Source organism: Aquarana catesbeiana, linkage group LG05 (assembly GCF_042186555.1).
Source record: "Aquarana catesbeiana isolate 2022-GZ linkage group LG05, ASM4218655v1, whole genome shotgun sequence".
Classification (NCBI taxonomy): Eukaryota; Metazoa; Chordata; class Amphibia; order Anura; family Ranidae; genus Aquarana; species Aquarana catesbeiana.
The window spans coordinates 55,034,692-55,050,873 of record NC_133328.1 but is presented as its reverse complement, the minus strand read 5'-3'; the positions used below and the strand labels follow the sequence as shown (position 1 = coordinate 55,050,873).

At 44.1% G+C, this 16,182-nt stretch overlaps 1 protein-coding gene across 1 annotated transcript in view; it reads left to right on the top strand.

The window, feature by feature from the left end:
• The window catches only part of DNAJC1 (DnaJ heat shock protein family (Hsp40) member C1), a 230,608-nt gene extending 228,027 nt beyond the window's left edge, over positions 1 to 2,581 (top strand). Inside the window, exon 12 of the mRNA XM_073629761.1 lies at positions 2,360 to 2,581. Within this exon, the coding sequence (XP_073485862.1) occupies positions 2,360 to 2,428 (69 nt within the window). The 3' untranslated portion in view covers positions 2,429 to 2,581. The remainder of the gene's footprint in view (positions 1 to 2,359) is intronic.
• The last annotated feature ends 13,601 nt before the right edge of the window (positions 2,582 to 16,182 follow it).

Below are 16,182 nucleotides of genomic sequence, written 5' to 3'. Positions count from 1 at the left end.
GTGGAATTCCCTTCCACAGGCGGTGGTTTCAGCGGGGGGCATCGATAGTTTAAAAAAACTATTAGATAAACACCTGAACGACCGCAACATACAGGGATATACAATGTAATACTGACATATAATCGCACACATGGGTTGGACTTGATTTATCTCTAAAAAATGCAATTTTTTCTTCTGTCTGTGTTGGTGTTGAAGGGTTTCCATCACTTCCTGCCCAGTGATATGGTTGTTGCCAGGATTGAAAGTGATGAATCTCTCTAGAAGAGCCCTGTAGAGCGATAAAAGCTGAAATCCTTTCCCATTCCAAAACTGAAAAAAATGCTTTAGTTATAGATACATTTTTTATATTATTGTATGTCAATAAGTAATTTTTCACTATAGACAGCAGTTTCTGGGAATATATTCCTTTACCTGGAAAAAGGAATGGGTGCCACCTAGGTAGGAAATTTGACGTGGTGCACATGCTCGTGATGGTTGTCCTTTGAAGTCCCATCAAGGCACATACAGAAAGATAGAAGAGATAGAAGAAATAATATTCATTGGGGCAGCCTATTGGCATCCCCGAAACTCATTCTTCATTCTACTCAGCTTCTGGGAATTCCCTGCGCTGTCTCCAGCCTGTGGGTCAGTGATTTCCATCTCCCTGAAGGCTTCGTCATATCAAGTGTCCAGATTGTGGCAGTAGGATGAAAGCTTTGTGTCCAATTTATTACCTCCGTTGGATGAGCGGTGCCCATTAGGAAAGGCTGATATTAACATACTGTATGTAAAAGATTAATAAGCCAATATTGTCTGGTGTGTTTGTATTTCATTTGCATGAACTGCTTCAAGTTTATACAGCATAGCACTAGACAAGGTTAACTGAATGCCGCAGTTCTGCCATGTAGATTGATTTGTTGCAATCTATAGACCAAACTCCCACAGGCTATACATACATACAGTACATCCATGCCATTATGATCACCCACCTAATATTCAGTAGGTCCCCCTTTTGCCACCAAAACAGCCCTGACCCATCAAGGAACTGACTTCACTAGACAAATCATCACACTGCCTCTGCTAGCTTGTCTTCTTCCCATAGTGCATCCTGATGCCATCTCTTCCCCAGGTAAGTGACACACACACATCTGGCACTTTTGGCAGTAGACACAGGTCAGCATGGGCACCCTGAGCAATCTATGGCTATGCACCCCCAAACAATGAACTGAGATGCACTGTGTGATCTGACACCTTTCTTTCAGAACCAACATTGCTTTTTCAGCAATTTGAGCAACAGTAGCTCTTCTATTGGATGGGTCTACCCGGGTCAGCCTTCACTCGTCCATCAGTGAGCCTTGTCCCCCCCCCCATGACCCTGTTGCCAGTTTTTCTTCCTTGGGCCACTTTTGGGTCAGTCCTGAACATTTCAGGCCTGGCACATCCCACATGAGCTGCTGTTTTGGAGATGCTCTGACCCCAGTCCTCCAGCCATTACAATTTGGCCCTTGTCAACATTTCTTGAATCCTTATGCTTGTCCATGTTTTCTGCTTTTCACATTTATATGTTCACTTGCTGCCTAATATATCCCACCCACTTTTAGGTGCCATTGTACCGAGAAAATCAATGTCATTCCTTAGGAAAATATGACGGCTATAGAACCAATTTAACCATATAAAGGAAACCTGTGACTTATTCTGGCTTTGCCCAATTCTTAAGCTCGGCCACCAGCCTCCTGCAGAGGCAGACACCAATGACAGCCTACTTCCCCTCTTTACAGGTTTTGCTTTAATGCTGAACTCGAGGCAAACCGCAAAATACAAAGATGAAATACATATATGGGAGTTGTTTTACCTATTATAGGATTTGCATGTCTGCCCATCCGGTTCTGAGAGTTACACAGCTCTGCCACACAGCATAACCCTGTCTGGTGGGGCAGGAGACCTGAAGTTTATCTGCTGCAGTTAAGTAACAATTACAGATCATGTCCCTCCCCCACACTGTGACTGGACAATGAAAAGAGAAGCAGCAGACTGATGAGCCCATCACTCTGCTCTCTTCTCCTATCAGCATGTCCCCTGATAGCACATAAACACTGCAGCACAACTGACTGGCTCCTTGTACTGCTTCTATCTCTCTTAGACTGAGCTCTGCTGTACTGCAGATTTTAGGAGACTAATACTGAGTCAAATTCAGTTATTTACACTGCTTGAATTAAAAAAAATACATTTAATGATGTATTAATGATTACAGAGCTGTATACTGTATATGTTTTATATCTGCCTGAAGGTTAGCTTTAAACAGATATGTGTTGTTTCTTATGATGGCTTTGGTCATGTTTGGCTGGCAGACATTGACTCTTTTCCTTTCTCCTTTCTGCAGGAAGACTGTATATGTAGATATAAGCTGCTAGTGGAGCTCGTGCAAAAGAAGAAACAAGCAAAAAGCTGAAGCTGGATGGCTTGGAGAACATGGAACTGCAAGCAGGACCTTCTCATCCTCTGCAACAGTCATGTGCCTTAGTATTAAATACATAAATTAAAATGATTGCCAACTAAAATATTTCATGCATATAAGAATTAAAAGTATTTTTTTATACCATAATGTGTTTGCTTTGTCTGGTACAGTTGCGGTAGCCTGCGAATACCGCCATCTTTCCTTCTTTGTTAAAGAGCAAAAGTACTTTGTCCACATGGATGGTTTGGTAGCTGTTTATTTGTTTATCTGTTTTCCAAAAAAATATCAATAAAAGTAAGGCAGGCCATACACGGATCGAATCTCAGCTGTTCAGCAGGCTGTATGGGAAGGCTGAATGTACCAAGTTGATCAATCAATCAACTTGGGTAAACCCAGCATGCCGGGTTTTACCTGCGATTATCATTAGCAGACGCTATAGCTGCCATTGTCTTTTCCCCAGTGGGAGAAAACAATGGCCCAGCAGGAGGGACTCCCGCATCACCATTGTCTGTGTTCATGGGGTAATCCAGCAAATTCCTTTCCTGCAACCCGTGGTTGCAGGAAAGAAATTCACTCCGTGTATGGCCGGCATAAATGTCTTTAGCCGGACAATGAGACATAAGGTAGTAGATCTAAAATCCCAATCACCAGATTTTCATTTAATCTCTAACATGTTGCAATATATCTACAATCAAAACTCTTTTTAGTTTTGCATAGATTAGGGAAAGCTTAAAAATCACTTTCCTTTTTTTTTTTTTTTTTTTTGGGTGACAACTGCAACATTTTCACATTTAAAGTATATGTAAACCTTCACCTTGTAAAGCAACACTGTTTAAAATAGAAATGTAAGGCAGAAAATCTGTGTGTATATGCGTGTGTGCGTGTGTGTGTATATATATATATACACACCTTTATAAATGTCTTTTTCGCCTTTTTTTATAAGTGATCACATAATCTCTGTTCTCACTCAGCTGCATAAAGAGCTCAGAGAGGTAGGGGAGGAGAAACAGTAGTACACTGATCTTCCCAGTGAATGTCTTGGGGGTTGGGGGGGGGTTGCAGGACAAGTCTGATCATTGGAGGTGAGAAGACTGAGTTCCCAGTACAGCCAGAAGACTGACCACACTGTGCTTTTCTACTTAGTGTGGTCAGTTTTTGATAGAAGAGCAGGGGGACTGGCAGGAACAGCAGGGATTTCACACTCTCACAAAAGAAGTAATACAAAGAGAACAGCATCATTTTTCATACAAGTGCATGGTATAGCAGGCACATATCAGGAATATGAAGTGTTGGGATTGCATATTTAATTTATTTATTACAAGTACCTGTATAGCGCAGTCAATTTATGCAGCGCTTTACATATTTATTGTACTTTCACATCAGTCCCTACCCTCTAGGAGCTTACAATCTGAGGTTCCTAACTCACATTCATACATACATACACATATTCTTTAATACCAGTGACAATCTCGCTATAACTAAAAGAAGTGCAAATTTTATTAACAGGCCAAAGGTTTTTTAACTAGTTGCCGCCCGCCCACCATCAAATGACAGTGGGACGGTGCGACTCTCGTTCAGGGGTTACGGCGTCCCAGAACGGCCGCTCTCGCACGCCCACGGGGTCGTGCGGCGAATGAGGCCACACCGTGTTGCTAGGGCACGGTGCGACCCCGATCTCTGTAAAGAGCCGCGTCCGCAGCTCTTTAATCATGTGATCGGCTGTATCCAATCACATGAAAACACGGAGATGCCGGTAATTGGCGCTCCTCATCTCACACTGACAGTGTGAGGAGAGGAGAGCCGATCAGCGGCATCTTCTCACAGGAGACATCTACACATGTAATCAGGGCACTGATCATCAGTGCCCTGAGCCACAAATCAGTGGCAGCGATCAGGGCCCACCACTGCCAGCAATAAGTGCCCACAAGTGCCACCAATCAGTGCCCATTAGTGATGCCCATCAGTACCACCTATCAGTGCCCATAAGTGCGGCATATTAGTGGCTTCTCATCAGTGCTCATAAGTGCCGCCTCATCAGTGCCCATAAGTGCCACCTCATCAGCGGACATCAGAGAAGGAGAAAAATTACTTAATTTAGGGGTGAACCGAATGTTTTTTTTGGTGCTGAAACTGATACCGAAAATGAAAAATACACTAGGCCGAAACCGATACCAAAAATGACCGATACCGAAAATGTTTTTAAAAAATATTTTTATACAGGAGATGGTCAGAGACTGCAGACATGATACAGGAGATGGTCAGAGACTGGGGACATGGTACAGGAGATGGTCAGAGACTGCAGACATACAACAGGAGATGGTCAGAGACTGAGGATATAGTACAGGAGATGGTCAGAGACTGCGGACATGGTACAGGAGATGGTCAGAGACTGCAGACATGATACAAGAGATGGTCAGAGACTGCGGACATGGTACAAGAGATGGTCAGGGACTGCAGACATGATACAGGAGATGGTCAGAGACTGGGGACATGATACAGGAGATGGTCAGAGACTGCAGACATACAACAGGAGATGGTCAGAGACTGAGGACATAGTACAGGAGATGGTCAGAGACTGCAGACATGATACAGGAGATGGTCAGAGACTGGGGACATAGTACAGGAGATGGTCAGAGACTGCAGACATACAACAGGAGATGGTCAGAGACTGAGGACATAGTACAGGAGATGGTCAGAGACTGAGGACATGGTACAGGAGATGGTCGGAGACTGCGGACATGATACAAGAGATGGTCAGAGACTGCGGACATGATACAGGAGATGGTCAGAGACTGAGGACATGGTACAGGAGATGGTCAGAGACTGGGGACTTAGTACAGGAGATGGTCAGAGACTGGGGACATGGTACAGGAGATGATCAGAGACTGCAGACATACAACAGGAGATGGTCAGAGAATGAGGACATGGTACAGGAGATGGTCAGAGACTGCAGACATGATACAGGAAATGGTCAGAGACTGGGGACATGGTACAGGAGATGATCAGAGACTGCAGACATACAACAGGAGATGGTCAGAGACTGAGGACATGGTACAGGAGATGGTCAGAGACTGCAGACATGATACAGGAAATGGTCAGAGACTGGGGACATGGTACAGGAGATGGTCAGAGACTGCAGACATACAACAGGAGATGGTCAGAGACTGAGGACATAGTACAGGAGATGGTCAGAGACTGGGGAAATGGTAGAGGAGATGGTCAGAGACTGCAGACATACAACAGGAGATGGTCAGAGACTGCAGACATGGTACAGGAGATCAATGCAGCCTCACCAGGTTCCTTTAAATGCAGCATACTAGTGCCCATCATGCAGCCTGCCTTAGTATGTCAGACAGGATCAGGACAGGGCAGTGTTAGCAAGGCAAAGTCAAGAACAGTGCTCTATCTATGGAGGAAAGCTGTCAGCACGCCGCGTTAAGGAGGGGCTTGTCGGTATGATCAGCGGGAGGAGCATTATCAGTGTACAGCACCGCGGGGGTTAAGAGTGCAGGACTTGTTGTTTGACAAGCTGTTAGAAACAGTGAGCCCTGCACTCTTAACCCCTGCGGTGCTGCACACTGATAATGCTCCTCCCGCTGATCATACTGACAAGTCGCTCCTTAACCACTTGCCGACCGGCTCACGCCGATATACGTCGGCAGAAGGGCACGTACAGGCAGATTAACGTACCTGTACGCTGCCCTTTAAGAAGCAGTTTGCGTGCGCCGTGACCTCCGTGAGTGTGATCGCGGGTCCCGCTGCCTCGATGTCCAAGGGGATACCTGCGATCGCCTCACGGAGAAGAAGAACGGGGAAATGCTAATGTAAACAAGCATTTCCCCATTCTGCCTAGTGACACGACACTGATCACCGCTCCCTGTAATCGGGGGCGGTGATCATTGTCGTATCACACATAGCCACACCCCTCCCCACAGTTAGAATCACTCCCTAGCACACATTTAACCCCTACACTGCCCCCTAGTGGTTAACCCCTTCACTGCCAGTGTCATTTACACAGGAAACAATGCATTTGTATAGCATTGATTGCTGTATAAATAACAATGGTCCCAAAAATGTCCGATGTGTCCGCCATAATGTCGCAGTTCCGATAAAAATCACAGATTACTAGTGAAAAAAAAATAAACTGAGGAAAAAAAAATTTTTTTTTTTTTTGGGGGGGATATTTATTATAGCAAAAAGTTAAAAAAATGCGTTTTTTTCAAAATTGTCACTATTTTTTGTTTATAGCACAAAAAATAAAAACTGCAGAGATGATCAAATACCACTATAGAAAGCTCTATTTGTGGGGAAAAAAGGACATCAATTTTGTTTGGGAGCCACGTCGCACGACCACGCAATTGTCAGTTAAAGCGACACGGTGCCGAATCGCAAAAAGTGCTCTGGTCTTTGGCCAGCCAAATGGTCCGGGGCTTAAGTGGTTAATGCAGTGTGCTGACAGCTTTCCTCCATAGATAGAGCACTGTTTTGCTTCCGTTGAGGAGGGAGGGAGGGGAGGAGAGGACTGGACTGGAGCTGGACTGGGACGCTCCAGAACGGCAACCCCGTACTGGATGGATCATGGGGCGGGGCCCCGCCCCATTTTTGGTGCCGCTAACGGCGTGATTTCCTTTTTGCCATTTTGCCGAAAAGGCCATTTTCAGCCGATATGTTTCGGCAACCGAAATTTTGGTGCATCCCTAAGTTAATTACAACATTTACTGACAGAAACTAAGTAAAAAGATTTTTTTTTTCAAATTTTTTGGTCCTTTTTTTTTTTTTTTTTTTTTTAGTAAAAAATAAACCCAGCAGTGATTAAATACCACCAAGCTCTATTTGTGTGAAGAAAATTTCATTTGGGTACAAAAAGTACCAAAAAATGTGACAGCGCTGAAAGCTGAAAAATGGCCTGAGCAGGAGGGGATGTAAGTGCCCTGTAGGCAAGTGGTTAAAGACCCAATTTCGGGCACCAGAAAGAAATACCCTTGCAGTGGGGCGGTGGACGCTTCAAGGATATTTTATTTGTGCCCGGATTTGGGCTTTAATTTTTTTGCCATTTTCTGTTGTATATGCAGTCTTGCATGTTTATCCATTGTAAGCCAATATACATGGACACAAAGCTGCAGCTGTTACATTTCCTAAATCCTAAAGGGTGATTTATTGTCAGGGAGTGTTACATTTGTATATTGATTTTCTCGGTAAAAAAAAATTTTGTGGAATGAAATTTGGTAAGAACCAAGTGATCCACATAGTGAACTTTGTGTAGAGTTATTCACTCTCAGGTCATTACAGAGGACACGGAGGCAGTATTTACATCTGGAGGAAAGTCTCCTGTTCTACTAGATGGGGGCTTTTCTGTGTGGCAGAGCGGTTTCAATCTCAGGACCAGATGGGCAGAACTACAAATCCTTTGGCAGGTAAAACAGTTCCCATACAGTGCCTTGTAAAAGGCACTGTATGGGAACCCCCCTTGGCATTTTTTGTTTTGTTGCCTAACAACCTGGAATTAACATGGATTGTTTGAGGATTTGCATCATTTAATTTACAGAACATGCCCCACAACTTATTATTATTATTGTGAAGCAAATAACAAATAGGACAAAATAATAGAAAAAGTCATAACTGCATGCATATGCATAGTGCATAACTATTCACCCCCTAAAGTCAATACTTTGTAGAGCCACCTTTTGCGGTATCACAGCTCCAAGTCACTTTGGATAGGTCTCTATGAGCTTGCCACATCTTACCACTGGGATTTTTGCCCATTTCTCCTTGAAAAACTGCTCCAGCTCCTTCAAGTTGGATGGTTTGCACTTGTGAACAGCAATCTTTAAGTCTGACCACAGATTTTCTATTGGATTGAGGTCTAGGCTTTGACTAGGCCATTCCAACACATTTACATTTTTCCCCTTAAACCATTCAAGTGTTGCTTTAGCAGTGTGTTTGGGGTCATTGTCCTGCTGGAAGGTGAAGCTTCGTCCTAGCCTCAAATCACACACAGAGTGGTACAGGTTTTGCTCAAGAATATCCCTGTATTTAGCACCATCCATCTTTCCCTCAACTCTGACCAGTTTCCCAGTCCTGACTGCTGAAAAGCATCTCCACAGCATGATGCTGCAACCACCATGTTTCACTGTGGGGATGGTGTTCTTTGGGTGATGTGATGTGTTGGGTTTGCGCCAGACATAGCGTTTTCTTTGATGGCCAAAAAGTTCAATTTTAGTCTCAGACCAGAGCACCTTCCTCCATACATTTTGGGAGTCTCCCACATGCCTTTTCGCAAACTCAAAACATGCCATTTTGTTTTTTACTGAAAGTAATGGCTTTCTTCTGGCCACTCTGCCATTAAGCCCAACTCTATGGAGCGTACGGCTTATTGTCGTCCTATGTACAGATACTCCAGTCTCTGCTGTGGAACTCTGCAGCTCCTCCAGGGTTACCTTAGGTCTCTGTGCTGCCTCTCTGATTAATGCCCTCCTTGCCCGGTCAGTGAGTTTTGGTGTGTGGCCGTCTCTTGGCAGGCTGTTGTGCCATGTTCTTTCCATTTGGTTATGATAGATTTGATGGTGCTCCTAGGGATCATCAAAGATTTGGATTTTTTTTATAACCTAACCCTGACTTGTACTTCTCAACAACATTGTCCCTTACCTGTTTGGAGAGTTCCTTGGTCTTCATGGCAGTGTTTGGTTAGTGGTGCCTTTTGCGTAGGTGTTGCAGTCTCTGGGGCCTTTCAAAAAGGTGTGTATATGTATATATAATGACAGATCACGTGACACTTAGATTGCACACAGGTGGACATCATTTCACTAATTATGTGACTTCTGAAGGTAATTGGTTGCACCAGAGCTTTTTATGGGCTTCATAACAAAGGGGGTGAATACATACGCACATGCCAATTATCAGTTTTTTATTTCTGAAAAATAGTTTTATGTATATATTTTTCTAATTTTACTTCACCAACTTAGACTATTGTGTTCTGATCCATCACATATAATTCAGATAAAAAAACATTGAACTAAAGGCTGCAATGTAACAAAATAGGTAAAAGCCAAAGGGGTGAATACTTTTGCAAGGTACTGTAGATGTATTTCATCTGTGTGTTTAGCTGTTTGCCTGAAGTTCAGCTTTAATTAGTTAGAACGTGGTGGTTTTGTTATTTTCACATTGAGACTAAAATAAACCTCCAATGTACCCTTGTGTCCCTTTCCTTGTTATAAGACTGTGATGTAATGAATGGAGTATTGATGGCAGATTGTCCAGGTCAGTATGACAGATGCAGCCAACAGACAATGAGGAATATTTGATTTAGCTGGGAGGTTTCAGCCTGGACTGAATGTCACCCGTGGGTGTCACAGCAGATGAACCTGTGCAGAGAGCTGCGCTTCTTGCTGTCTTCATTTCTGCTTGAATATCCAATTTGCAGTTGGTTTTGTGTGTCCGAGCTCAGGAGAAAAAAAAAAAAAACACACTTCCTGCTTACATATGTATCCATTATGGTCAATAGCTCCAAGGCAAACTCAGAATGTCGTTATGCTGCAGGCTACTGGAAGCTCCGCAATTTATGTCTCAGCAACACAGCCAGGTGATGTCAGCTATCAAAACCGATCACACCAAGACAGCTTACCTAATTAGCATCCTAATTACTGTGCTGAAGGCCGCCGACCGCTGGCAGACAAATGGTTAATGCGGCGCTAATAATCTCATGCCTATGTATTTCTAGATACGGCATTTCTGCCTTACTGGAAGTGAAGTCTGAGTCTTGTATACAAATTGCCAAACTTTATTCTGGGATGACAGCAGAAACTGCTAACTGCTATTTCCTTGTGGCAGTTTCATTACTGAGTCTGTATCCACAGGGACTTATTTTTCTTTTTTCGTGTAGTTTAGAAGCATCTAGAATGCTGGCGACCTACATTTAACCATTTCGTGGCCTGGAGTATAACCATACGTGATGGAGCCTCTTAGCGAAACCAATTCATTTTATTTTAAAGCTCAAACCTTTCTTTTTAGCTATAGAGTGGTGAAAATGTGGAAACCCTGTCCACTTTTTTATTTATTTTTCTTTAATTGCCACTTGTCTTCCTGGTGAGAAGATCCATCCTTTCACTTTTTTTTTTTTCCCTGGTGACGATTATCACTGGGAAGGAAAGTGATGGGAAAATTCCAAATTTTACAGTTGTCTTTAGAAGAGGAATGGATGGAGGGGAAATCTTCCCTGTTTAAAGCCCTGTACACAAAGGCCAAATGTTGGGAGACATCAGCCGGTTTAAAAATAAAAACGGTCGACGTTCAGCCCGTGTGTATGGCACCCTGTTCGACAGAAGGCAGCTGCTTGGCCGGCTTCTGTCGGACTTGCATGCTGGAAAACCAGCAGCCGACCAACTCCCGGTCAGCACACTCAGCCAATGGCAAAGAACTCTATGTTCTGGCGGTGGAACCCTCCTATCAGAACAAAACAGCTCAGGGGGGTAGATCGCTGTACTAACTTCATAGTTCGTACAGTAGCTCCGACCGGAGCTGACAGGTTTTATTAGTTCAACCCCAAAAAAAAGTCATAGTGCATACTAGGTTCAAGAGAGAAGAGAGATTTCCTCTTACATCCTGTTGTGTCTCAGGAACAAGAATTGCAACAACTTTTGAAATTAGTACATAGTAGGTGAGATTGAAAAAAGACACAAGTCCATCAAGTCCAACCTATGTGTGTGATTATATGTCAGTATTACATTGTATATCCCTGTATGTTGTGGTCGTTCAGGTGCTTATCTTAGGCCCCTTTCACACGATCGGACCGTTCAGGTCCGCCTGTCAGTTTTGACGGCGGACCTGAACGGGCGCTCCATATTAGCCTATGGAGCGATGGATGTCAGCGGAGACATGTCCGCTGACATCCGACCCCGTCCAATCCGCTAAAAGCAGACGCATGGCCCTACGTCCAGGTCCGTCGCTATCGGATCGGGTGAGATCTGATGAAAACGGACATGATGTCCGTTTTCGTCCAATCCCTCCAGCAGCGCCTGACAAGCCCCTCCCCGCTCAGTGAGCAGAGAGGGACCTGTCATTCGCCGGCTCAGCGGAGATCAACGGACTGATCTCCCGCTGAGCTGGCGGACTGAGGCGGGCTCCGTGGAAACGGAGTCCGCCTCGTGTGAATGAGGGCTAATAGTTTTTTGAAACTATTGTGCCCCCCCGCTGAAACCACCGCCTGTGGAAGGGAATTCCACATCCTTAGCGCTCTTACAGTAAAGAACCCTCTATGTAGTTTAAGGTTAAACCTCTTTTCTTCTAATTTTAGTGAGTGGCCACGTGTCTTATTAAACTCCCTTCCGCAAAAAAGTTTTATCCCTATTGTAGGGTCACCAGTATGGTATTTGTAAATTAAAATCATATCCCCTCTCAAGCGTCTCTTCTCCAGAGAGAATATGTTCAGTCCTCGCAGACTTTCTTCATAACTAATATCTTCCAGACCCTAGTAGATACCAGTACAAGAGAGCTGCATGCCAGTATCTCATTCTTTCAAAAGTTATTAGGCCATTAGTAATAATACAGCATCCATGATGTATTCCCACCCTTAACGCGTTTCACCAAAAACAATTGCAAGGATCCTTGTATGATGCGGTAGTATTACTAATGATTTAATAAATAACTTTCAGAAGAATGATATACTGGCATGCGGTTCCATTCTCTTGATGTTTTTGAAATGGCAAGTGGAAGACAGACTTTTGAGCAGGCACTCCACAGCAAATGTATGAGCAGCAGGTCTGGAGCTGTAATGTATCTTTGGGAGATTTGAGCTACAATTTTTAAAATGACAATGAAATGTATAAAAACCTTTATTTTTGTTTTTGTTTTGTTTGTTTGATAACCACTGTCGCCTTTTTATAGCTTCAACCTCTCTATTTGTCCTGTTGGGGATTGTCATTGGTATTGAATGTGAAAATTTCACAGTTGTCACCCAACTAGATAAAAAGAGAACATTTTCCAATGGGAATCTTTACACCAATAACAGGAGGATTTCTCTTACTTTTGAAACATTTCTCACCTTCTGCTACATTTCCTACCTAGACAGAAAGTAAAGGAGAATCTCTTCAATGGCACACTGCATACGTACAGGGGTTCTAAACATTCTCTACTACAAAAGAAAAAAAAAGATTGGGCTTTAGATCATGGGTAGCTCCAGACATTATGTTGGGGAGTGCTGTGCTGGTGGTATCAGTGGAAGAGCTCCCCAACCCTGAATCCCGTGTTATAATAAAAGCCGACATAAAATAATGCAGAAAAATAAAGATAGTGTTATGAAAAAACTGTTCATAGTAATACAGTACACAGACTGTAGCCCCTTTTAAGTACACAGAAGCATGTAACAGCATCCTTTTACACTTCTGGTCAGCAACTGCAAAAATCATTTCTGTAATTTGTGTCAGAAGGCATGAAATAAAGTATAGTTACCAACATTTAAAAAGAAAGCAAGAGGGGTATAGAAGGGATTGAGAAGAAAAATGTGGTGCGGTAAGTGGTCCGTCTGTCTTTAACCATGCAGCAAGTGTCAGGGTAAGCAATAACCCTCAGCAAGTGTTAGGGCCAGCTATACCCCACAGAATGTTTCAGGGCCAGCAAAGACAAAGAAAAATGTGGTGTGATAAGTGGGGTGCCTGCCTGGCAGAGATTGAGAGGAAAAGTGCTGCGTGCTAGGGACATGACCAAAAAGTGGGCAGGGCAATAAAGTGGGTGTTGTTTCTCGTTGTATGGTTTGTAGCGTGTCACCTTTCCCCTATGCTTTGCTATGATTTAAATAAAATAGGGCCTTGCGGTGCACTAATAAGCTCCAGCAAGTGTCAGGGCCATCTATAAACATCCAGCAAGTGTCAAGGTCAGCAATAACCCTAAGCAAGTGTCAGGGTCAGCAATAACCCTCAGCAAGTGCCAGGGCCATCTATAACCCTCAGCAAGTGTCAGGACCAGCAATGTTAACCCCCCAGCAAGTTAACTTCAAGCAAAACCCACAGCATGTTTCAAGGCCATCAAAGACAAAGCCTAGAAGTACTCCCAGAATGTTGGCCCGCAATAAGAAACCCCAGCTAGAGTCAGGACAAGCAATAAACACCAACACATAATAACCCTTCAGAATAATAGTCCCCAGACATGCACAATAATTAATAACTTCCACCTTTCATGAAGCTGCCACTCTCCTGTGCTGCCAATGAACCAAGGCAACCAAAAACAGATATGACCCATTTAACACCCCAGGAGCAAGGCATGTGCTTTGTGGTGCAGTCATGTGCGAGTACTTTGCCCGCTACCGTATTCAAAATCCATTCAAAATGAATGGCACCACCCAGTGGTACACTAGTTTCATCATGTGAGTTGAAAATGCACATTACTGGACACATATGTGTGAGTGGGCCATGATGCTGGTGTAACATGACATCCGTGGCACCATAGCAACATCCAGGAAGCAAACTGGTCTCTGCTTTCAGTCCCTCTTTCCAGCTCAAGTGTACCTTTCTTCAAGCAAGTCTCTTTGAAAGGAAACCTCTTACAAGTGAAACAGACTGCTGTTGCTGACCACTTCCTCTGAAAATGCCAGTTTTCTGGCTGTCGTGCCAATCCACTGGCTTTAATACTTTTAGATTTGTGACCCAGGACAAGTAGGCAAATCAGGGGTTCTGATTGTGTGCATCATGTAGTGTAACTAGTTCATATTTTCACATAGAAATGCAATTTTAAAAAAGCCCTAAGACTATTGGTGAGCCTAACTGCATTGGAGAGCCATGATCAGTGTGCAAACTAGAGGAGAATAGGAATAAATGTGTTGGGCATTAAGGCCCCTTGGACAGCCCCGTGCCTGTAATCCTGTTATTTTGGAATGCAGCACTGCACCATGTCAAAGCTGTAGCAAGTGGAATTCGCATTTGGGGTAGGGTTGCCACATCATCCCTTTAATCCAAGACACACATTAATTACACAGGTTCTGAGGCTGATTTAATGCAGATAAGGCACCAAGTGAGTTTAATTACCACCTTAATCAGCCACAGAACCTGTTTTATTAATGTGTGTCCTGGATTAAAGGGATGATGTGGCAACCCTAGTTTGGGGCCCTATGTGTTTAGGAATTGATACCAAGAATGCAGGTATTTTGTATTCTGGGCATTCGCCCCTAAATGCATAGAATGCACCCCAAAACATACCAATTGGTACATCCAGCCGCAGTGTAATTCAGCCTGCCATGGACTTTGACAGGCAGAAGGGCCAGTCACTGCACCTGTGCCTACCAGACGCACTAAAATGCAGGCATCTAGACATCCCATGTGTAAGGGGCCTAAGTGGTCAAAGGAACACCTTGCTAGAGGGAAACATGGAGACTGCAAATGCTGACCTTCTTCTGAAAATGCTAATTGCTTGGTGGAACACAGGTTACACCCCCTGCAGCCTGGTGCATGGGTCCTGACATTGGTCTTGTCTATCTGCATCAAAGGCCTGCACTTACCCCCAGAAACAAGCACCTACCTGTTGTGGCTGGGCTGTGCACTTTCTGGCATTTCACAGATCAGTTTGCATGGGAAAATGTTTAACTCCAAACTATATTGACTGATAAACGTCTAGCTTTTTCTTTTGGACTTTGTAGTTTAGCGACTCAGGACCTTTGTCTTTATGGCACAGTGCAGCTTTGCAGAACTACAAACTTCAAGATCTACTGAATGGAGAGGAGACAACATTGGAGGGGAGTTCTGGGGGATGGAAAAGGGACTGGCAGGCGAGTAGTTGTAGGTCGTGGATGAGTTGCTAGGCTACAGCCTTTGAAGATCACTTTCATCATCACCTTCGTGAGGACTCTCACTGCTGATGAAAGTCTATAACAAGAGCCTATTTGAAGTCTCAGAATCTGATCGTGTTCATATATTGCAACCCAGGGGGGACATCCTGCGAGACCTGCAAATTGGAATTCAGGTTCCACGTTTAAGACATCTAACTGTGCAGTGACATTTTTTTTATACCAGCTCAGCTCTGACCACTGACTGGGCTACAAATATCAGGATCCTAATGGCACAAGTATATTTATGTATTGTGCAACATCAGGAATGCACTATAGCTGCATTACCAAATATACCTCCATTCTGTACAATGGGACAGTACGATACTAGCATATAACTACAGCAGTGGCGGCTGGAGCTCCAAATGTTTGGGGGGGCACAAACAAACAAAAAAAAACATCAATTGCAGCCTCACTGTGCCATCAATTGCAGCCACTGTGCCCATAAAATGCAGCCACTGTGCCCATTATATGCAGCCACTGTGCTCATAAAATGCAGCCACTGTGCCCATCATATGCAGCATATGCAGCCACTGTGACTGACCCCCCCCCGCTCGCCATCTGACCGGCACTGGTGGCGGGTCAGGCAGCGGGTGACGGCAGCCAGCTGTGGGACATGCAGCAGGTCAGACGACGGTCCTTGCATCCCCCATGCTTCTCTGTCCTTCCGTGCGTCTCTTCTTCTTCGTTAGGCTTCCAATCAGAGCGATTGTGCCTTCAGCCAATCAGGTGATGGGTATTAGACCCACGCCTCCTGATTGGCTGAGAAGCGGTTCAGTGTTAGAAAAGCAAATATTAATTTGGTTTTCTAACACACCTGGGTGGACTGCGAGCGCAATACTCTGCGCTCCAAGTCCACCTTTTTTGAAGCCTATTAGAGCCTATGGCTCTAATCATGTGCTTTAAAAAAAACACCCCCGCTGCTGTAATTCAGGCGTCCGGC